This window comes from Apaloderma vittatum, unplaced genomic scaffold, assembly GCF_000703405.1.
Source record: "Apaloderma vittatum isolate BGI_N311 unplaced genomic scaffold, ASM70340v1 scaffold36353, whole genome shotgun sequence".
NCBI classification, from domain to species: domain Eukaryota; kingdom Metazoa; phylum Chordata; class Aves; order Trogoniformes; family Trogonidae; genus Apaloderma; species Apaloderma vittatum.
In genome coordinates, this window is record NW_009708181.1 from 13,205 (window position 1) to 36,202 (window position 22,998).

The 22,998-nt window shown below is 34.8% G+C and overlaps 1 protein-coding gene across 1 annotated transcript in view; it reads left to right on the top strand.

The window, feature by feature from the left end:
* TRPA1 (transient receptor potential cation channel, subfamily A, member 1) overlaps nucleotides 1-21,793 on the top strand; it is a gene marked incomplete at its 5' end in the record, with an annotated part of 31,523 nt that extends 9,730 nt beyond the window's left edge. The window contains 19 exons of the mRNA XM_009866455.1: nucleotides 995-1,094; nucleotides 1,965-2,065; nucleotides 3,357-3,526; nucleotides 3,615-3,779; nucleotides 5,078-5,192; nucleotides 6,444-6,610; nucleotides 7,470-7,563; nucleotides 8,274-8,333; nucleotides 9,374-9,472; nucleotides 10,261-10,331; nucleotides 10,790-10,937; nucleotides 12,889-12,978; nucleotides 13,183-13,352; nucleotides 15,251-15,380; nucleotides 15,509-15,691; nucleotides 16,679-16,747; nucleotides 18,659-18,769; nucleotides 19,282-19,379; nucleotides 21,367-21,793. Coding sequence (XP_009864757.1) covers nucleotides 995-1,094; nucleotides 1,965-2,065; nucleotides 3,357-3,526; nucleotides 3,615-3,779; nucleotides 5,078-5,192; nucleotides 6,444-6,610; nucleotides 7,470-7,563; nucleotides 8,274-8,333; nucleotides 9,374-9,472; nucleotides 10,261-10,331; nucleotides 10,790-10,937; nucleotides 12,889-12,978; nucleotides 13,183-13,352; nucleotides 15,251-15,380; nucleotides 15,509-15,691; nucleotides 16,679-16,747; nucleotides 18,659-18,769; nucleotides 19,282-19,379; nucleotides 21,367-21,598 — 2,373 coding nt within the window. The remainder of the gene's footprint in view (nucleotides 1-994; nucleotides 1,095-1,964; nucleotides 2,066-3,356; nucleotides 3,527-3,614; nucleotides 3,780-5,077; nucleotides 5,193-6,443; nucleotides 6,611-7,469; nucleotides 7,564-8,273; nucleotides 8,334-9,373; nucleotides 9,473-10,260; nucleotides 10,332-10,789; nucleotides 10,938-12,888; nucleotides 12,979-13,182; nucleotides 13,353-15,250; nucleotides 15,381-15,508; nucleotides 15,692-16,678; nucleotides 16,748-18,658; nucleotides 18,770-19,281; nucleotides 19,380-21,366) is intronic.
* Between the last annotated feature and the right edge of the window lie 1,205 nt (nucleotides 21,794-22,998).

The window sequence follows — 22,998 nt, forward strand, 5'->3', positions numbered from 1 at the left end:
AAGATGATTCAAGTTAATGGAAAAACTCCCATTGATTTTTCTTTTCAGTGATCTTTGGATGGTATCAGAAATAAAATAGATTCTTTTGTGTACTTATCTAATTTGACTTGCAACTCACTATCTGAAAAAAATATATATAAAACATCATAAAATACACATGCATATGATTGGTTCATTTATTTGTGCCTTCATACTGCTTTGTTGGTGGGATTTTTCGGATATGTTTATGCTCCTGGTATATTGCTGATGTGATACTGTGACCATAGTGACCATACTGTCCTGGCAGTACTCATCTTGTGCAAAAATAGACAAAAAAACGAAACTAGGATTTTGCCAGAATATTTCATTCATGTCCTTGTGCTTCCCCTAAGGAGAAATGTCATATCAAAAGCCTTGAGTGTGGAGAATAAAAATGTGTCTGCTGTTGATACAGCTACTTTGGGGTGAAAATTAATGTGGCTCCTATAGCTTATGATGACGAATAGAAAATAAAGATAGATCAAGCTATGCAGTTCAAACTGTACTAATGTCCAGGTGCATTACTTCTTGAACAGTATTCATATAGCTTAAAGGTTCAGAAAGGTCTTGTTCTGGTAATTGTTGGCTACGTAAGACCACATCATTCAAAATGGCTGCAATTTTTGTATTTTTTCTAGAGCTTCAATCCCAGTATTTTCAAGTTGGAGTTATACATTTTGAGTATCTAAATGTATGGTAAAGTAACCTAACAAAAGATCATAAATTGTGAGTTCAATATACCTAGAAGTAGGCCACTATTATTTAGACATCTAAGTTTATTTATATAGACGACTGGGCTGTGGCTGATGGCTTGAAAACAGGAGTATTTTTATATAGAGATGTAATATATTTATTGAAATGACTTATCTGGAGTTCCTGAGAATGCCTCTAATTCTGCTATGCTTATAAAAAGCAGTACCATCTTCAAATTTTTCATGATTAATGAATAAATGAAATTTCAAATTCTTTATTGCAGGGAGCTAATATTGATAGTGTTGACATAGAAGGTCGATCCCCACTTCTGTTGGCCACTTCCTGTGCGTCCTGGAAAATTGTGAATTTACTGCTCTCGAAAGGTAAAAAGGAATATACACACATTATATACTTCCTTTGAGCAGGGTTCATACATGTTAAAATTCTGCATCTTAGCTTTCCTCTCAGTTTCAGTTCAGTACTTCAGCATGCAGCTGAGCTAAGCATAAGGATAAAGGAAGAGTTACGGCCATGATTTCACCCTTTTTAATACAGAGTGTGCAGGCTGCAGAAAAAAAATGTGTGTGCTGTGTTCCATGCTTCTCAAAGTAGAGGTGGCACTGGCACTCCATCCCTGCATTCCTTAGTGGCTCAGTAAGTAGGCAGAACTGTGGAATAAATGCAGCACTTACACAGTTGTGTTTCATACCAGCAACCAATCTCTCAATGTTAAAGCCCATATTTCAAGCATTAACCTGTGATTTTATATAATCACAATCACCTTCAAAATGTTTGAGCTATATCTTTCAATTGCTACACTTTTGGTACGGCTAATTATTGTTATGGTATTTTTTCTTGTTAATAGTAATATAACTGATTTTGTTAATAAGCCCTGTAACAAGTTTTGAAGCTGTAACAACATTACAACTTAGAAGATTAGGTGATCACCTGCATATTTAAATTAGCTTTTGATTTGTGGGTGCTCAGTATCTCTGAATTTAAGGGCCCCACATACATCTTAGTGCTGCAATAAGATACAAACTGCATACACGCGAGATGATGATGAAATATGAGTGTCAGTAGGGTTTTCTTTTGAAAGTATACTTATAATGCTGATTTGAAATAATATTTGTTATTTTATAGATTTATAAACACTTTTGTTCAACATTTGTTCCTTTGTCTTAAACATCATCAGTTAGTGCGAGGGGCCAGCAGTTTTGAAGTTGCTGGTATTTATTTCCATATTTATCTAGGAGCAAATGTATCATTAAAAGATCATCTTGGTCGGAATTTCTTGCATTTGACGGTATTGCAGCCTGGAGGATTACAGCATCTGAATGAAAAATTTCTGCAGGTACAGTAAGCATCAATTTATGTCTCTCTGTTACCCTTACTAGTAAATGTAAAGAAAAGAGAAACTACCATTTTATTTTGGAATACTTGTAAAAGTTTGTGGTACTTGCTAAGTTGCCTGGTGTCACAGAAAATAGTTTAAAGAGGTACGTATCTCTCATGAAAACATTTCAAAGCCAATAATACAGTTTTCTTATTGCCAGGCAAAGGAATAACATAATCCCATAAATTATTTTGCTGTTGGGGGATTGAATAGCTCAAGAGGTAGGCAATAAAATATAGAACTTTTCACTTCTACTTTCCCAGCTTGCATGCAGTAAAGCCAGGGGACGTGCTCATACTCAGTCAAGCTCTAGGGCTTAAATAGCATACAGCGTATTCTGCAGGAGCTTTGTGTGGACTGGACTGTAATGAAGTTTTCAATTTAGTTTTAAAAAGGATTTCAAACATGGATTTGTATTTGAGTATGCTGAGGTGAAGCACTCATATTGCTAGAGCCCAAGCTTGCTTGAAAGAGTTAAATCTGCTAACCTCCAGAACTCCAGAAATAAACTTTTAAATGTGAATCAAGTATAACTAATCTTGGAATGTCTGCTGAACTCTGTAAACAACTTTGATTAGTAATGCAGAATGGATTTAACCTACCTTTTCAGCAGATGTAGAGAATCAGTTTTAAACCAGAGTGATAACTCTCCGTTGTCTGCATTGATTTTCTAATTATTGATCATACTAATAATTCAGACAAAGGAGTGGAGCAGATAGGGGGAGGAGATTTTTAGTTGCTTTAAGAAAGGCTGTGCATAAGGTACTGTTAGACAAGGTATCGAGGAAAAAACAGGGAAGTGAAAGTGAGAAATGTAAATGGGGGAATTAAAATTACACTGTTAACCATGAACTCGTGGTTCTCAATATTCAGAAGTTTTGCTACTGAATACAGACTATAGACTGCCCTTATGTTCTGTACAAGCCTTTTACTGACAGCAGTGAGTATTATGGTTGAATGGCAGCAAAGAAGAATTTCTCCTGTGTTGCACTGTGGATGGATTGCAGTGAGGGTGCAGAGTGGCAAACTGCTGTGTTCTTCAAAGAGCAGTTGTTTGAAAAAATGGTGAGCCACAAATCAGCAGACATTAAATGCTCATTGTTGCTAAGTTTGCTTTTCCTAAATTTTGTTTCTTATTTTTAGATATTGCTTTAAAGTATTATTGCTATTTTACAAGCTATGAGAAGCTGTGGAGTGTCAATAATAGAAATGTAATTCTGTGCTTTGGGGGTTTCTTGGGGGGTAACAGATGGAACATATTAAAAATCTTGTAGTGGATGAAGATAACGAAGGATGCACTCCATTGCATTATGCATGCAGACAAGGTGTGGCCCTCTCTGTAAATAATCTACTCAGCCTGAACGTTTCCATCTACTCTAAGAGCAGGGACAAGAAGTCACCGTTACACTTTGCTGCCAGGTTAGTAGTGGAGTCTAAGCAATGGAACCAATGCCATTTTTTCCAGCCCTATACTTTTGACATTAATTTCTATGTTTATCTTTCAAAGCTATGGGCGCATCAACACATGTCAAAGACTTATAAGAGATATGAAAGACACCAGACTTTTGAATGAAGGTGATAAGAAGGGAATGACTCCCCTTCATTTGGCAGCCCAAAATGGTCATGAGAAGGTAGTTCAGTTTCTTCTGAAGAGAGGGGCCCTTTTTCTCTGGTAAGCATACAGATTTCCATTCTTTAAGGCAAAAAAAGAACTGTTGCCCTACATTTCACGTCCCTCTGCTGGGAGGTTAATATAATACAATGTAAATACAGTATGTGAAAATATTCAATATATTAATATATACAAATATAAATACACAATATAAGAGCATATTTATAAAATAATTGTAAAACTAAACTGAATGTGCCTTGCTTCAGCCTGATGCATAGAATCATAGCCAGTTGTAAAGCAAGGCTTCTAGTCGCTGGGGATACAGGTTTCTCTAAATCCAACTGAGAGAAGAATATTGAACCTTTTGATGGAAAAAAAAATACTGTTTTGGAAATGTTGTAATCACATCAGCTTCACTTAGAGGCTTGAATAGGAGTTCTTAGGATTGGTGTCTCACAGGCAGCTTTCACTCTGAGTCCTGATTTCAGGTCAAAGATTCTTTAATCGTTGGCAGCTCCACGCATGCTTCTGGGCTCACACCTGCAAAGCCAGGAGCCAAAGCTGTTTGTGAGGTGCAATCTAGAGCTTTAATTTTCAAGTCCTGTGCTTCCAGCTCCACTGCAGCTACACCTTGGAGGCAGAGGCCTAAGCATTCTGAGGAGGTGCTTTAGCAAACAGGCCTGTCACATGTTCATTATTTGTGACTATGGAGGACCTACAAAATGCACTATTGTCAAACCCTTTATTTCCAGTGTCCTTGACTAGTACACCTAGCAAGGATAAAGATGATAATATGCATATATATATATATGTATATATATGTATGTACATGTATATGCGTATATATTTAGGCTTAATTTAAACTTTTACCTGGCATTTTTTAAAGAAATGCACTGTTAGATTTTATGGAATGACAAGATAATGAGTTTCATTATACTAAGATGAAGTAATATTAATGGGAATAAACTTGTGTGCTTATAATGTTTTGTACATTTACTATCTTCAGTAATATGGCCATGACCTGTGCCACATCTGTTGCCAAGTATTAGTAACAGAATATTGCCAGTGTTTGTGTCATTTTCAGCTGACATAAGAAAATGTACACAATCCAGATATATAGAGAAAGAGAGAGTGAGAGGAAAAAAGAGAGACCCAGATATAATTGAGTTGAATCTTTTACTTCTGAATGATGCATGCAGTATAAAATCATGTAATATTTGATAAAAGACATGGACATGTCCGCAGTAGTCACATCAAAGTAAAGGGGTTTGAGTCAAAGGAGGAGATGTTTACATTTACTTTAAATCTATAAAAAGTTTTCCACTTAAAATTACTAATTTTATACCACTACATGCAAGTGATTATAAAGGCTGGACAGCTCTGCACCATGCTGCCTTTGGAGGATACACTCGCACAATGCAGATCATTTTGGACACTAATGTGAAGTGTACTGACCGAGTGGATGAAGAAGGGGTATGTGTTCACAAAACATTATTTGTTTCTTGTCTGCTATCACTTCTAGACCAAATATCAATTGCATGCTATTAATTGTTTTCCGCTGTGCATTACATGTGTAAAATACTTCGCTTCCTGCAGCAGATTTAAAGGCATTGTGTTTCACCACTGTTAAAGTGTAACACTTAATACGTGATTGCTGAAATTGTAATCTCATACTTATGAGAGGGAGACAAAAAATGCAAATAGCCTAATAGAAAACATAAAACTCTTAGTATGTTAGTCACGTTCCTCATGCCCTTTTTGCAAGAGTGTTGTAACAATATACTACAAACATTGGTCATTTAAATTTAAAGAGTTCATAACAGCTTTTTTCAAAAATCCAGCATCAGCAATGGCTCATTGGCATAGTGTTTGAAATTCATCTGTTCTGCACAGCAACGTCCAATAGAAATAGCTCCTGTTTTGCTCTGAAGTTTGGACAAATGCAGTATCTGTTGTGTTAAGACAGAATTCACTTCCAGCAATGGATCTTTCATATGAACCTGCCTAACAGTTCCCCATCAGAAAACATAGGGTCATTTTAAAGAACCATTCAGTTTCCAATATAGAAGGTGTTGCTAATTGCTCTGAGAACTGGTGTTGCAGATTAGGAACAAATATTGCCTAGAAAATAACAAAAAGCCAAAGCTTAGTTCTGAGTTTCCCTCAGAAATATCTGAGTGAGTTGGGAAGCCTTTCAAAAGACCATTTCAGTGACTTATTCCTAAACCACTCATTGACTTACTTTTGTGAATACACCAAAGAAAAAAGTGTTTCTTTTACAAAACGGTGCCTGCAGTTTTTCTTGCAGATTTGTTTATATGAGCACATCTGGATTTAACTGGATGCTTCTCCTCATGATTGTCAAATGCAGGTGTTCTGTATCTGTACATACCATCATTTTTACCTGTTTGTGACTTGCCGTTTAGTTACAAAGCTAAAAGATAATAATGAGTTGGCTTTTCTTACCTACAGCCAAGTTTCCTCTTCAGATTTAGCACTATTTTATCTATTTTAGTAGTCACAGAACATTTTAGTAGTCATAGAATAAAGAACTTGTCTATAATATCTGTCACTATTCTGCTTTTTAATGTTCCTCATAAAAGTATCCAGGACTTGCAACTGAGAATAGTATGTGGCTTTCCAGTGTTGGAGAGGACTGAAATATATAAATTTTTTAAAAAAATGATTGTCATAGGTACATTTCTGTTCTACTTTTATGCGCAGAACACAGCTTTGCACCTGGCTGCAAGGGAAGGACATGCAAAAGCAGTAAGGTTACTTCTTGACTATGGTGCAAAAATTCTGTTCAACAAAGCGGTAGCTTCTTTTTTCCATGAAGCAATACATAATAGGAGAAAAGATGTAGTGTCTGCTGTCATTTTGCACAAAAGGTAAGGCATACAGAAAATGCTTTTTGAATTTATTTTCCACCATGGTATTTTCTGTTTTTTTTTATCTGAGATTAAGTTCTGAAGAACAGTAGTTTAATAAGATTGAGAAAATATTTTGAAATTCTAGAGAATGATAGAATGTGTTGGGCTGGAAGGGACCTTTAGAGGTCATCTAGTCCAACCCCCCCTGCAGTGAGCAGGGACATCTTTAACTAGATCAGATTGCTCAAAGCCCCATCAAGCCCAGCCTTGAATGCATCCAGAGGTGGAGGTTATGTATAATTTTGGTCTTTCACATAATGCCTCAATACCACAGAATTTTAATCAAAGTGTACAATAAAAAGTACTGTTCAAGAGATATAATTTCAAATTGTTGGTTTAAACGTCGCAAATATTTAAAAATATGACAGTTTGACTGTGTCTTATAATGTTTTATACTACAATATAGTGAAACCCCACTTCAGGAATAAGTGTTGCGCCATTGCTTAATGATCACATCTCTTGATAAGAAATGCAGAAACACTGTCAGTATTTTACCGTATTTATTATTACTTACCTAAACTTGTAACCCAAGATCCCATCTTCAGTTCAAGTTTACTATTTTTGAAGGTCTTAGTGTAGTTGAAACATTTCATTTTAATTGATGACAGAATTAAACATGAATCGTTCTTAGAGAAGCATCCGTGGTGTTACTCAATTGCTCCCCAAACAGCTGATTTTCCTATTAATGGCATTTAAACTTGTTGCATACGGTGATTTGCAAGATACTGTCTTAAATAAAACTCAAATAGTGTAAAAGTAGTTAATTTAAAAGAGAAGCAACCGATTAATTTTCCAGTATCTTAACTCATTTTTTCAGATGGGAAGAAGCTGTTGTGACATTCTCTCACTATTCTAGTGCCAATAAGTGTCCTTTGCTGGAAATGGTTGAGTATCTTCCTGATTCATTTAAAGTAAGTTTTCTGCACATATTAAAGAAACAACTGCAGAGAAAAACCTTAGTTCTGCTGCATCATTTGCCATTGTTTTTTTTCTAATGCTGCCCTCATTAATACGTAGTATTTTTGTAAAATAGAAAAAATAAATCACAAATTTATTCAATTATATTAGCGATGGTTTCATTTTGGCCAGTCTAATTTCTTTAGTATTAGAAAACGTTCTTAGCTTCCTGAGGTACAGTGAAATTATAGGAATATAAAAGTAATATTAAAAGCAGGATAAAAGTAGTATAAAAAGGAGGATAAAACTAGTATAAAAAGAGTATAAAAGTATTATAAAAAGGAGTATAAAAGTGGTGAAAGTCAAAAGGGGATTTCAAAAACGTCTGAGATATTTTCACCATCTGAGCTAACTGTTAAATGATGCTAGAGAAGTGCTTTTTATTAAAATAGCAAGTGACTTGGTATGTGTATATTCATATGTCACATGTTATACTTGTAAACTACCATGTAGCCTTGTAAACTGCACAGTTTCATTATTTAACTCCTACTTGTAAACTCTGGGGGTTTATGTCTTCAAAACATACACCATAAAATCTGACTGAATCATCACTTCTGTTAGATGAGTGCTGTATTTGAAGGTCATTTTCTTCAGGTACAACTGTATTATTTCTGATTAATATTATCTGTATCACCTTAATTCACTTTTCTGTTCCTCCATAAAGCTGGTTTTGGACAACTGCATAATTGAGTCTTCAGAGGAAAAGACAAGTCGAGACTTCTATGTAAGTGGATGAAAAAGATTATGAAGACATCTTATGGACGTAGTATGGAATATGTCACAATATGCCTGGCTATATAGTAACAGCAGTATATTATTTGGATAATAATTAAGTTAGAAAATCATCGGCTTGGCTTTTAGCTACTAATACTGGAGTAAATTCTGCTATCTCTGAAACATTTTCTGTAGTTGCCATTATAGTTCTATAGTTGGCAAATCGATATCGGACAGCATTTTAACTTGATTTATAGTTTAAACAGTACACAATATTTATATTTTAATGTATATATCAAGTTCATATCGCTAAGATACACTTGTAGATGAATATCAGATCTTAGAAAGAAAACACAGGTGACTGATTTTATCCTCTGGGCTGTAAGTGGCTTTGAAGTTGTTGCTGCAATCTTCAGGCTTGTGCATTGTAACTAATATTAAACTTGAGCAATCTTATCACCAATAATTCAGAGTCCAACGTGTTCTTTTTTTTTGTAAATTCTTTTTTGTAAATTTTTTTGTAAATTTTTTTGTAAAGTCCAAAATCATAAGCAGAAGATTGCTTTCACAATGCTGAGTAATGAATGTCCTACAGTTGTGTTACTTTTGAAACCATATTGAAAAACAACTTATCAGTGATTACACTGGATTATGTCTTCATTATTAACAGAAAGCTTGCAAATTTTCTGCTACTGTATATTTTCTTTATATTGGGTTATCAAAGACATATAACTTAAATACAAGCTTTTCTTCAAAGCCAACATTAAAACAAATTACAATTATGAAAATTACCTCTTTAAAGTGTAGTATGTTAAGAAGAAATGTATACCTTTTATTTTACAATTCAAAATGACTTACAGTCACAGATGTATATTTTCATGGCATGTGTTCACTGGCAGAGTAACAGCATACATCAGCCTTCTAATTACTGTAACACAATGTGTTCTTTTTTTTGTCTAAAGCGTAACCTATTTTGAATTAAGCACATTATTTCAGTCTTAACTTACTAGTTTCATCACGTTTAAATGCTGATGTATGTTTATTATTCAGATTGAGTATAACTTCAGATATCTTCAATGTCCTCTGACACTTAACAAGAAACTAAAGGAAGGTGAAGACATTTTCTATGAACCACTTACCACTTTAAATGTAAGTCCTTTATTTTGCTCTGACATCATTCTATGCTGTCTTTCTTTAGATAAAATCCATAAAGCCCATAATTTTGCATATTTAAAGTATATTGGAGTGAAGCCAAAATTCTTATAGTATTAGTAATGAATAACATTTCTTTTAGGTTTTGATAAAAATTCTTATTTTATTTAAACAACTATGAATATTTCAAAAGAACATACTGCACGTGCAGGTAATACATAAAAGAAAACCTTACTCCAGTCAGTGTAGTAATCATGTGCTGGAATGTAAGGCATTGAAAAAACCCCTGGTTTTTTCATAGGCTCATTGCGAAATACTTTCCATACCTAAAAGAAATTTTGCTGTTCCTTTACGTTGCAAGTCTGCTCTGTCATTCTTTGTCATAAAATGTTTACTGAACAAAATTTCTGGATAGATTTGATTACTTTTTGGGTTTCCTATTGGCAATTAGAATAGGTATACAGTATAATAATAAATAAATATTTTCTCATTAAATATATCTAGAATAGAATGGGTTGGGTTGGGTTGGAAGGGACCTTAAAGATCATCTAGTGCCAGTGGCCCTGCCAAGGGCAGGGACACCTCCCACTAGACCAGGTTGCTCAAAGCAAGGTAGAAATAGTTTGGGTGAGAGTGCATAAGCAAAATAACTTGCAAGATCTTACAGATATTTTAGATTTCATTAGGCTAATATTCATGTGTAGAAGGTGGCCCAGCCGGTTGGTAAGCACTTTACTTAGCTAGATGAGATAGGATTGATCCTTTTGCTTCTTTTTGTTTTGTAGGCCATGGTACGCCATAATCGCATGGAGTTACTCAGTCATCCCGTGTGTAAAGAATATTTGCTTATGAAATGGTAGGTGTATTTTAACGTCCAAAAAATACAATGTTGTGTGTCAAGATGAAGGTTATTGTGTCTGAGAGTTCTTTAACAAGATGTATATATTTACAGTGCTGATTGAAGCAAATGTCTTTTCCATGTAACCTCTCATAAGCATATTTAGAATATATACATATATATACATATAAAATGTAGCTTAGCATTTAGCAATTCTTTGATATTTACAGCAAAGACAACCCCTATCTTTGTTTCTGTTTTATTGCAAAAATAGATAATACAATTGTCAAGTTAAAAAGAAAAGGAACATTATTTCACAATAGCCATTGTTACATAAAGCTCAATTAAGATGTTGCAAAAGGACTTTTTAAGAGATGTTTATTTCTTCGTTTTGAAAACATTGCTGGCTGTTACATTTGAATGCATGCTCTTCTAAATTTGTAAAGTGTTGTAACTTTAACATTCTCACTTTCAAGGATGGCCTATGGGTTTCGAGCACATCTAATGAATTTAGGCATATATTCTCTCGGTCTCATCCCACTGACTCTTCTGGTCACTCACATACAGCCAGGAAGACCTTTGAATGGAACAGAGTTCTATGAAGCAAGACCATTAGAATATGAGGTACTGTGTTTTCTTACTAGCTATAATACATTTAGGATTTTTATGCAAAAAAAGATACAATTACTTAAATAATTTCTGGAATTATTTATGATTTAGCAACTCTAAGGAATAGAAGTGAAGTGTATTTTTAAACATTCAGTAGCAACTTCTGTAGATAATTTTCAGTCTTCATTTCTTATTTTTAATCTTTTCCAAAAATTTTACTTTTAGCACATAGTTACTTCAGTTTCTTCCCTGAAGTGAATATTTCTTTAATCATAGAATGGCGTAGGCTGGAAGGGACCTTAGAGATCATGTAGTCCAACCTCCCTGTCATGGACAGGGAAGCCACCTCTCGACTAGATCTGGCAACACATGTGGACTGAGCGGGAATCAAACCCGCGAACTCGGCGTTGGTCATTGTTGTCAGCACTGCGCTCAAACCACTGAGCTAACCGACCCTCTAATGTTGAAGAAAAGCATTAACATGAATTTAATTATGAAATGACAGAAAACAGTGGATTCTTTAGCTTTCTGTGTCCTTTTACTTTTCAACCAAGATAACTGGACATTGCACATTTAGAATTTGACTTAGAAAGGGCGGTCAATAGTAAAGGGCTTTTGGGTATTCAATTACATCTCACCCTTATTTGTATTAGTTTCCCTTGCAGGCCCAATATTTCTTCACTAGGCTCATAAACTAAGAGGCTAAGACAGAATATTTTTTGCCAGTCTGGTACCTCAGATACAACAAGTAAAATATATAACAGCAGAGTTCAGTCATTTATGGGTGGAAAACTCTGTGAAAGGTTTTTAGGCTTACTGCCTGTTTCCTATAATCACTGTTTACAAACATAAATGAAAAATATTTTTGAAAAATCTATTGTTTCAAAATATGAATGATGCACCCCTATTTTGGAACTGTGATGTCTCAAAATTAAAAATGATTAGGTAGCAAAGTACATATGCTTCATAATGACTTTTGAATATTTGTCTCTCAGTCACAGCTGTGATAGGTGTGGGGCTACTCTAGTAATTTATGAATATTGATCTTGTTCGTGATATACTTTGGATGGAAATGATGCTGATGTGTATTGCTGCACCACTGAAAAATGAGTGTTGTGAACTTATGGTCTGCCCATGAGTTAACAAACCCCTCAGCCAGGGAATAGCTCTACAAGTTATTTATTAAAGATGAACAAATTACTTATAGAAGATGAACACAGGAAGTTCCATTAGAATAGAGGAAACTCCACCTCAACATGAGGAGAAACTTCTTTACTGTGAGGGTGACAGAGCACTGGATGCCTTCTCTAGAGGCATTCAAAATCCACCTGGATGCGTTCCTGTGTGACCTGCCCTAGGGGATCCTGCTCTGGCAGGGGGGCTGGACTAGATGATCTCTAGAGGTCCCTTCCAACCCCTGACATTCTGTGATTCTGTGAGCTTCACTCTTGTTATATATGCCAATAAGAGGTTTTTCACAGCATGGTTGTCTTTGCCTATACTTATTCTAAAGGGAAGCATCAAAGGCAGCAGCCACTTAAGGATGCCAGGATTTCTAATTTGTCCAAAGACTTCTGTTGCCATTGTGGACAGTGCAATATGATAGTGAAGTTACGGACAACAGTTTGTCTTTATATGCATCCAGTGGCAAAACACACTGAAAATGTGGCATAGATACTGCAATTTCAGTTCCCAAACTCAAATAGTAGTAATAGGGAAGCTGCCCAGCAACTATTTATCATGGGAATACTCTAACTTTCATACTTGGATTGATTTACTTAAACAAAATATGACATGGATTTCACAGTAAATATTAGTAAAACAGGATTTACATAGTAGTGAGTTTATATAAAGCAAGGTAAAACTTTCTTAACTTGGCAACATAATGTATATGTAGTGGGTAGAGCTGAAAGAAACATTAATTTATTAATTTCCAATTTATTTTTTGCTCTGATTTTTTTTTCAGAACTCATACTTCACAAGGGTGTGTATGTGTTTAGTTTTAATTATGAGTTTACTGGGAATCTGCAAAGAAATATTTCAGCTGATTCAGCAGGTAAATACATAGATAAATAACATTAATCAGACAATATGTTTACATAGAAGTTTATGTGATATGGTAATAAATCTGAATTTTCCCTAATGAATAAGAGGAAGAACAATTTATACAAGATTAAAAGTGAGGATTTAAACTGTATTGAATTCAGCCCTTTAATAATGCGTGACTTGTAAATATGTATCTGTCTCTCTTAAATCCTAGAAATTGAAATATTTGTTGGATTACTCCAATCTACTGGACTGGACAATTTATACTACAAGCATAATTTTTGTGTCTTCTTTATTTATTAATACACCAGCTCATTTGCAGTGGGAATGTGGAGCAATTGCTGTATACTTGTCTTGGATGAACTTCTTGCTTTACCTTCAAAGGTAAAAGTTATTAATATGCTTTACATTTTTTTAATATTTTCAAACATTTTATATATTCTAAACTGTGGATGATAGAGTGTGATATTTTTTTCAGGCTATACAAGTTTCTAAATTAAAAACATAGGAGTATTTTTAACTTAATGATCTGTAACGTAGTTTTCAGTGGTTTTCATGTAAAGAATCTCAGCATGTGTTATGGCAACTAAAGAAATAGTAAGATTTATTTTAATGTTAAATAAGCAAAGCCACCATCTATGTCTTTTTCAAAATGTATTTCATTAGACTGTATAGGATTTCACTTATTAAACAAAAAAGGGATATGAGTTACAGGGAGACAGAAGTCCAGTAAGTAATACCTGGGAGAAGGTAAATTCTTTTATTGTTTTACAGATTAAATGGCATACTCACTTGTCTACACCAATGTCCTGTGAAAGAATTATGATGTTTGAGATTATTTCTTTAGTTAAAATTAGGTCTGTTTATTGATGTTAATGATCTTAATGCTGTCACTGGTACAATGGCATCCAAGAATCACAGACCCTAGGAAAGCAGCGTGGAGGGAAAAACAGTGTGTGTGTAGTGCTTACGACCAATGAATTAAACACATTTGTGCCTGCGCAGCACTGCCTTGCAGGAAGATGAGGCCGATCAGCAAAAATGTGGTGATTTGGATCTGTTCAAAAAATGTGGATGACAGTATGTGATAACACTGCATATATGCTCTTCTACGCACTAGTCACCTCCAGGAGGCCTGGCAGATTGACAAATACAGCATTTGCTGATTAATTTCAGGATTGTTTTACTGTAGTTGGGATGTTTAAGGACAAGGTTCATAACCAGAGTTAATGCCATAAAGAGAGAGCGTCTTTATGGTACTTCCTTAGCTGGTGAACCTTCTCCTACATGTTCCTCACGTTAGATGGCTGATGAATGGGCAAGTCCTCTCTCCTCTGCTGTGTGCTGTGGGCAAAATGGGGGTTGAACGTAAACGGTAAAAAGTAAGCTCATGATTGTCCAACCTTCCTTCTTCCCCTAGATGAAATGCTTCCATGGCTTGAATATTTTTTATTTGTATGGCAAGTAGAACTCTGCACGTCGTTTTTCTAACTCATTCAGGTCAACTCTTCTCAAATAAACCTGTAGTTCTATTGATTTCAATGGGGTTTTGCTTAATAAATAGCTAACAAATAGGAGATCAGGTTCGCTCTACTTCCAGCTTGATTTCAGCCTTGCACGTAATATTTCAGGGGGAAAATCCCATGGAGGGATTTTCTCCATTGCTACTGCTGGAGCATAAAACAGTGATCTGGTCCCTGAATGTGACAAAGGACATAAATTCCTAATTTCGTAGAATCACAGAATGCAATCATAGAATTGTTTAGGTTGGAAAAGACCTTTAAGATCATGGAGTCCAACCATTAAGGTTTGAGGGAAAAGTAGCTTAATCTGCTTTATAACAAATCATATTCTGACATCTAGTTTTTGTATAAACCAAGAATGGGAGAGGCTTACCAGATGATAGGTTGTTGGAAACACAGGTGTCTTAAAATTATGCTACACCCCTTCTCTTCCTGAGCAATTTATTTCTCTTTGTTTTCTTGTTTTCCATATTTTTAGTGTCATGAAAAGCAAAATCCATGAAAAAGAATATCTCGAAGAAGTACTGTTCGGGAGCATTAAAATATAAGATTATGTAGTTTAGGCTTACTGTAAATAAGACCACTTGCATACTTTTGAATGTGAAAGTACAGCAGGTTTGTACCATCTCAGAGTGTTTCAGAAGGGAAAAATGTCATTTTTACACATGAAAATCAGGATTACTTATTTCCTTACATTAATGACTATAAGGGACGCTAACTTCATATTTTGCATATCTCTTCTGTTTACTTGTTTCCTAGATTTGAAAACTATGGTATCTATGTTGTGATGTTCTGGGAAATTTTGAGGACTTTAATTCGGATTGCTGTTGTTTTCTTTTTCTTGATATTGGCCTTTGGACTGAGTTTCTTTGTCCTTTTGGGTTCACAGGTGAGTTGAATGGAATAGTTAATTTTTTGTCACTATAAAACTTTTTTGTACTAAAGAATCTGAAGAAGTTATTTACAAGTTTCATGTGTTCAAGTTTTTCTAAATTTTAGTATTTATTCTTTTTGCAGCAAACGTATAGCACACCTCTGCTTTCTGTAATGAAGACATTTGCAATGATGCTGGGAGACATTAATTACCATGATGCATTCCTTGACCCATTACTAAGCAGTGAATTGCCATATCCATTCCTGAGTTACACAGTTCTCATTATATTTACCTTGCTTATTCCAATCCTCCTTATGAACCTGCTAGTAAGTAAACTACTTATTGATATACATAAGTGATTAAGCACAGGTTTATACACAGTTATAACACGCAGAATTTCTTCAGTGTTGACTTGTGACATTCAATCGTTATTTAACAGATTGATATTTTCAGTAACATATTAACAAGTTGCCTTTCCCTGAACTCATTTTCCCTCCAGTTTATTTTCTAAGTATTTTCTCATAGTTAAGTCTCGCAAGGTTATCTTGTGTAACTTTAGATAGTAACTGTAATGGAATTTGAATTGGAGCTGTGATGCCTTATTATGAGGTCTTGATAAAGAAAATTAGGGAACAACAATTTTAAGGAGAACTTTGATAAATATGTGCCTCCTAGAGAGGGCATAGTCTAAGTTGTCCAACCCCTTGGTGTATGATAACCGAGCACTAACAATATTTTTTAAAAAAAGACAAACTCCAGATCTTCATTGCACACAAAATAGCAGTCCACAGTAGTATTAAAACTAACTAATGAGGGTGATTTGAAGAAAAAGAATCAGAAAACGTGGTAATGGTGAAAAGGGGGAAAAATACATAATATATCTTCACCCATGTTCCATTGAACATCAATGTTTTCTAGGAAATCAGGTTGTTATACACCTGAGCAACAGAAACCCAATGATTCATGTTTTTCAAGTTATTTATTGCTGCCATAATCCTGTTCAATCAAGCAGTCAACAAGTTTTTTAACATAACAGCAGAAATGAAGAATCAGAAAGAAAGGATGTTATTCTTGACAAATCTTTGAAGTAGCTCTTGAATGCCTTACTGGTAGTCGTATAATTGGCATTAAAAAAAATCCATTTCTCAGTATGGATTTTCCAAATATGCACAAAAGAGTTATGTTTCTGAATTCAAGTGAAACAAAGTAATTTTAACTGTAGAGTCATTTTGGATTTAAATGGAAATAAGAAATACAGCTGAAATCACAGACTACGGGAAAATAGATAATGAAATCTTTCTTGGTATTTTTAGATTGGTTTGGCTGTTGGGGACATAGCTGAAGTACAAAAATATGCTGCACTCAAAAGGATTGCAATGCAGGTGAGTAGTATACGGTAGAAACGCTAACTACAGAAATTAGATAACATTGTTAGAACACCATTTAGATAAGTAGCAGATCTATCATCACCATCCCTAACTAACATCTTAACATCTCTGTAAAGCAGCCTGGTGAACATGGGCATCCTGTTCTGAATCTGACTTTCAGTCATGTGAGTCATTGTCAAGGAAATGTATGAGCAGATGCATTTTTAATGAGCTTTTAAACAGTCAGTTCAAGGAATTCTGAGTTGTTCCAACAACAGAATCTCAAAATGAGTAAGTGCAATATTTGAAATTGGAGAGTTGCCTTTGAAGGAGAGAATTGGTGTATTGGAAAGAAGGTTAAGGTACACAGAACTCAAAAGGACACCAAATCCGTTGCAGTATACTGAAGGCTTGTGCTGGTCTGTGTACTATGCGATATCATGTATGACTCAGAAACTCAGTGTCACATTTCTATATGGTTTTGATTACCTTAAAATGTGTAAGGACACCTAAAAATTTCTGTTGAAATCAGAAGAGTTTAGTAACTTACATACTTTTGAAAACTATGTGCATCTTAGATATTTTCAAAGTAGCTTTTGCAGATGTAGTCCTTACAGCTTGCATACTGGGATAGGCACAACAACAGAACTTCATAAAATTTACATTTAACAGATTACAAATGCTTGTGAACTATATATCCAACTTGACTTTCACAAATAGAAATCCACAAATTATGCATCTGTCAAATAAAGAATAAAGATTATTTCTCTACTAACATGTTCTTAGAAACTGTCTACATGCTTCTTTGAAATTCTGCTCGAAGTGAGAGGAACTGACCATGCATAAATTTGGTGCAGGGAGTGGCTTTGCCAATGCTTCCTGCTGGCTTTGCTTTTTCTGAAAAGCTTCATAGCCTACACAGTGAATGAGAATAAAAAAGAGAGGCGTGCACAGACAGAATACCCAAGAACAAGAACACCTCCAAAGTACCTTCTGGTACTCACACAACTGGAAATCATGTGCTGTCCTTGCTTAGTTCAAATGTAGTTGAAGAATTCTTTGTTCGAGTAACATTTTGTCTTGAGAGATATTTATTTTGCTAGAGATACAAATGACTATAGCAGAGATATAAGAGCAGTTCTTGTAGCAGTTAATGCCTTTCACGTGCTCAGGTATTTGCCAACAGAATCCTCAGGAAGGATGGTATCTTGCAACTTCATACTACTACAAAATCTTCAGTAAGCATGTAACCGTGTAACCTGCTGTGTGTTTGGCAGAATTATGGTTGTCTGCAATAGGCTTTTACTGTATGTCATGTTCTTTTAGATGCATATGCTCAGTAGCTCTGAAGCAAATTGGGAATGACTGGTGAGGTAGCATCAACTGAAAAGGGACTTAAATGTAACATTCTTGTTTCTACCTGAGGGAAAACTTTTTCTCACAGGCATTCCACTGGCATCTTAGTCTGTACTGGCACTGTCATAATCTAGTGAAAGGATATTGCACAAGTAAAGAGAGAAAGATCACTCTCTTTCCCATTATCATTTCATCTTAAATCCCGTGACAATATTTTCTGTCTTTTGAACATTTCTGCCCTGTAATTCTATACTGCAACTCACAGTGTAGCAAGGAGCTATTCGAGTCTTTGCACAAAAGCTAACTCAGTTTTGGAACCATTTTAGTTGTAAAAGTGCATATCCATGTAGAATAATTAATTATGCCACGATACACAGTATTGCTCTGACTCGATCTTTTTAGTGTCTGAACAGTTCTAAGACTACCATTGTTCGCAGCATAGATATCCTCTGGGACTTGACATCTAGCAATAGTGACTTGAATATAATGACACGATTGTTATTTTTGCATGATAATGCGTCTCAATCTTAGGAGAATATCTCCTTAATCTAAATACAAAACTATGTTTAGGTTAATCTTCACACCAACTTAGAGAAGAAGTTACCATTTTGGTTCTTAAGTCGAGTGGATCAGGAATCAATCACTGTGTATCCCAACAGGCCAAGATACTGTGGATTTATGGTAAGATGGTGAATTTTAGGCTAAAGAATTCTTACTGAAATGTCATGTGATCAACTTACTTTGTACACAGATCGCTAGGAACATTGTATTAATAAGACTCAGTCATGAACTGATGTTACTGAAATCAGTGAGTAGGTCTCGACAGTCTTCAGTTCAAATGATAAATCAGTTTGAGTTCAGTCTAACTTAACTGAGATATAATTAGTGTTTGAATTCTCAGTTATCTGTGACTTTATTAAGTGAACCAAGCTAGAGAAGTTATTCAGACAGAAGGCAGAATTACTCCCATCTGACATTTCTTATTCTGTTTGTTTCATCTGTTGTTGGCACACTGAATTTTCTGATTAAAAAATTTTTGCAAACACAAATGTTCAATATAAAAAAAAGTCATAGCATAAATTCTTTTCAATTTTAACATTGTGTGGAGACTGTTACCATTCACTTATTTAAGATTTTTAATCTATTGTTTTATTATATTATCTGACATCAGTTCGTTTCCATGCTTTGTTCAGAGTGTGTTCCAGTATTGCTTTGGGTGTGAGGACTCTACCACGGATGCACAGAGCACCGATACATCGTTAGAACTGGAAGTTCTCAAGCAGAAATACAGGTATTAGTTGCTATATTTTACTGCTCCGAAAATAAGTAGAACCAACTTTACAAATATATTCCTATTTTTAAAAAGTGTTCTGAATCCTCATACTGTATCTAAAAAGTAAAATTCAGCATATTTAGTGTAAGTAAGTAAGCTCCCTCACTATGGTAACTTAGTATTATATATTGCGTAATGTATTTGCCTTCAAAATACTTGTGCGGCATAGAAATATTTTTGTACTATGGCAGAGAAAGACTACAGGATTCTCTGCTCCTTAAAGTGTATGTAATGGTGAAAATGCATGAAGTAATGGTGAAAATGCATTTTCACTTCAGAATTGGAGGCTCATGTATGGAGCTTTTCAAGGGCTGTTTTAAACTCACGGTCAATATAATTCCAATTGGTTTGCACATAAAATCTCTAACTGACTTTCCACTGGCCCAACAGTAAATCAGTTTCAGATTGCTTCCCCAAAAATGGATGGGTGTCCCGGTTCTCCTTTGAGCAAATCATGTTTCCCAAAGTCTTGGAAGGAATTCTCTGCACTTGTTTTTCTTACTCATCTTTCCAATATATCCATAAGAATGGTTTCAGAAGAGCCTTCTGTAAACATAAAGCCTGGAAAATGTACTCTGTCTCACTCTCCCCTGCTCTATTTTTCTCTCTTTTTCCCTTACTTTTATTTCACTCCTTTTTTCCTCTCTCTTTTGTTCTCTTTTTTTCTCTTTCTTTTACTCTCTCTTTTCTTTCTCTCTGTTTTTCTGTCTGTTTTTATCTCTCCTCTGTTTTTTAATCTAATAATTTTTTGTCTCCCCACACAGATTCTGGTTAAGTATTTTTTGCCTGAAGGACTGGGCAAGAGTTGAAGGGGTGAAAATATACCCTACAGATATAGGCAAACCATGGAATTTAACAAGTCTTTTTCATACTACATCAATATACCAGCAATATACTTTCTCTCCCTACAGAGAGGGAAGAAAAATACCATTTTATGAAATTATAAAACTATTTAGAATAGAATAAGTTGTTGCCATTTCATATTTACTGCTCTGAGAATACTGGCTCAAAATTTTATTTTACTCTTGCCAGTATGTTTTTATTATCAGAGTTCAAAGCAGAGTTCAGTTCTTCCTGAAGCTTAGTGGCAATAACATACACAGTGCTGAATGTGTATGTTTTGTTTTGTTTTGTTCTTTATTTGGGGTGGGATTTTTTTGGACTTGTATTAAAGTAGCTAATCACTGCACTATTTTGGTTCTTGTAGTTTTTACATATCTTAGAATGTATTTACTACTTAATAAAAAACAAAACAAAACAACTACATCTAAAGAAGCTCCAAATTGTTCTTCACAGAGAATCCTTTCAGTCACATTTTATATCTCATGCTGTAATTCTCTAAGTCTAGAAATTCTGAAAAGCAGATTTTCAAAAAAGCCCCTTTGGTAGTTTTATGAAGACAGTTTCTAGACACGTTTCCCATTTCTTTCATTGTTCCTTAAAAGATGACAGATACTGTGTTCTGCATGCATGATGCTGACTGAGATTAACTCTTTACTTGTATCAATTGCATGTTGGATAGCACTTCAAAAGATATAAGTGTCTCATCAGTATCTCTCATAAGCTGTTGAAATAGTTGTGAATTTTAGTAAATACTTATGAATGATTAATTGCCATGGCAATTCTGGCCCTTTTTTCTTACCAGACTACTTCAGTCCATAGGAAAAACTTTTGATAGAACTGCTCAGAATTTTGCTATAAGTATGTAGTAAGTTATTTTCTCAAGAACTAGGAATTCATTCTTTAATCCTATTTCCTAAAAAGCAAAGAAATACCACAGCTTGAAAAATTAAATGTACTCCAGTTAATATTCTTTATTAGCAGAAGGATGAATTTGAGGACTGTCAGGTCTTTGCATCTGTAATATTAATGACTAAAATGTCCTTTGAAAACAAACACCGAAGCCTACGGTATGCATATTTTTATTTTTTTCTTTTTTTCCTAGGCTCAAAGATATATCAACACTGTTGGAAAAGCAACATGACCTCATTAAATTGATTATCCAAAAAATGGAGATAGTGTCAGAGGCTGAGGATGAAGACAGCAATGATTTATTTCAGCACAAGTTTAGGAAAAGGCAGTTAGAGCACAAGAATAGTAAATGGGATACAGTGTTAAAAGCTGTTAAAACAAATGTGCCTAACCAAAGCACAGAAAAGAACAATACCTTCTTCTAAATGTGACTATGATATCATGTTGTGGTTTCATTTTATTTTACTTTAGTCACTTCCCTTATTGTCTGTGCATAATATTAATGAGATACATCATATATTCAAGTATAAAAAAGGCCAGATCCAAAAAATTAAAAAGGATACAGGTGCTCAAAACAGTATTTAAGGAGACTGAAAATGTCTACATTGAAAATTGTCATCTTAAAAGTGGCTGGCTAATAGGAAAGTGCCTAACTCACCACGTGCCAGCCTTGCTGTCCTGACAGTTCCCAAGGCTTCTGCCTAGATCTGTTCCTGGATTTGGCCTTAGTGCCCTAGGTCCGTACTTAGTTGCATTATTTTCTGTTCTTAATGTTTATAGAATTTCTGAATTTTTAGAAAATCAAACTACTTAGCATTCTGGCATTTTGTGAAAGCCAATGGGTTTTATGTAGCTTAAAGAAACAGTAAGAAACTAACCTGACAGATTGTGTTGGAAGTTTTGCTGAGTAAGGACTGCAGGATCAGGCCTGAAAGGTAAGAAGTAAAAAGATCACAAAATTGTAATGTAAGGGAAGGGTCGTTTTCTTTTGTTGATAGCTATACGCAGTTCTCGGAGCGATCATTTTTACTAGCATGCATATAGCAATGATAGAATGACATGTTGAATATTTACAGCTTGCTGCCCTTATACTACTAGTGTGATTTTGGCCTTCCTGCTAACCTAAAACTAACCTTACTACTTTAATCTGCATTTTGGTTTTGTTATTTATTTACTGGTTATTCAGTGCATTATGTAATATAAAGTAATATAGCAAACGTGGAAAAAACCATGAATTAAACTGTGTTTAAGTACCTGAGTATATTTGTTTCAAAAACAGTGCAAATAAACTAATGATGACTATACATGGTTGCAATGCTTTGTGGTCTGTAAGAACTTAATATAAGTTAATTCCCCATGTAAAGAACAGTTATGATTCCTGTTTATTTAAAAGGTAGCTGGGTGGATGTTGCATTGGGCGGAATCATTTAGTAGGTTAATAAGATTGGGAGAAAGGCTGGACTTGATGATCTTCTAGGTCTCTTCCAGCTGATATGATTCTATGATTCTAGGAGGTAATTCACACTGTACAGAACTCATCCAGTCCTCATAAAACACAGGAAAATGCTCTGTAAAGTAGTGAGACTTTTGCCTTAAAATTGCCATAGATAATGTACTGTTCAGTGGGGGAAATGCTTTCTCACGCAGCTGCTTTATCCCAGCTTTGAGACTAAATCCATGCCTGGTAAAATAGAGAAAGGAGGAGATTTTCATTGGTTTTGACTATTCTAATACACCTAATGAAGTGAACAGTTGCTTAATATCAAATGATGGGTGGCATCTGCAGAAATTCAGGAAGACTTTGGAGTTTGTTTCTCTTCCTTAG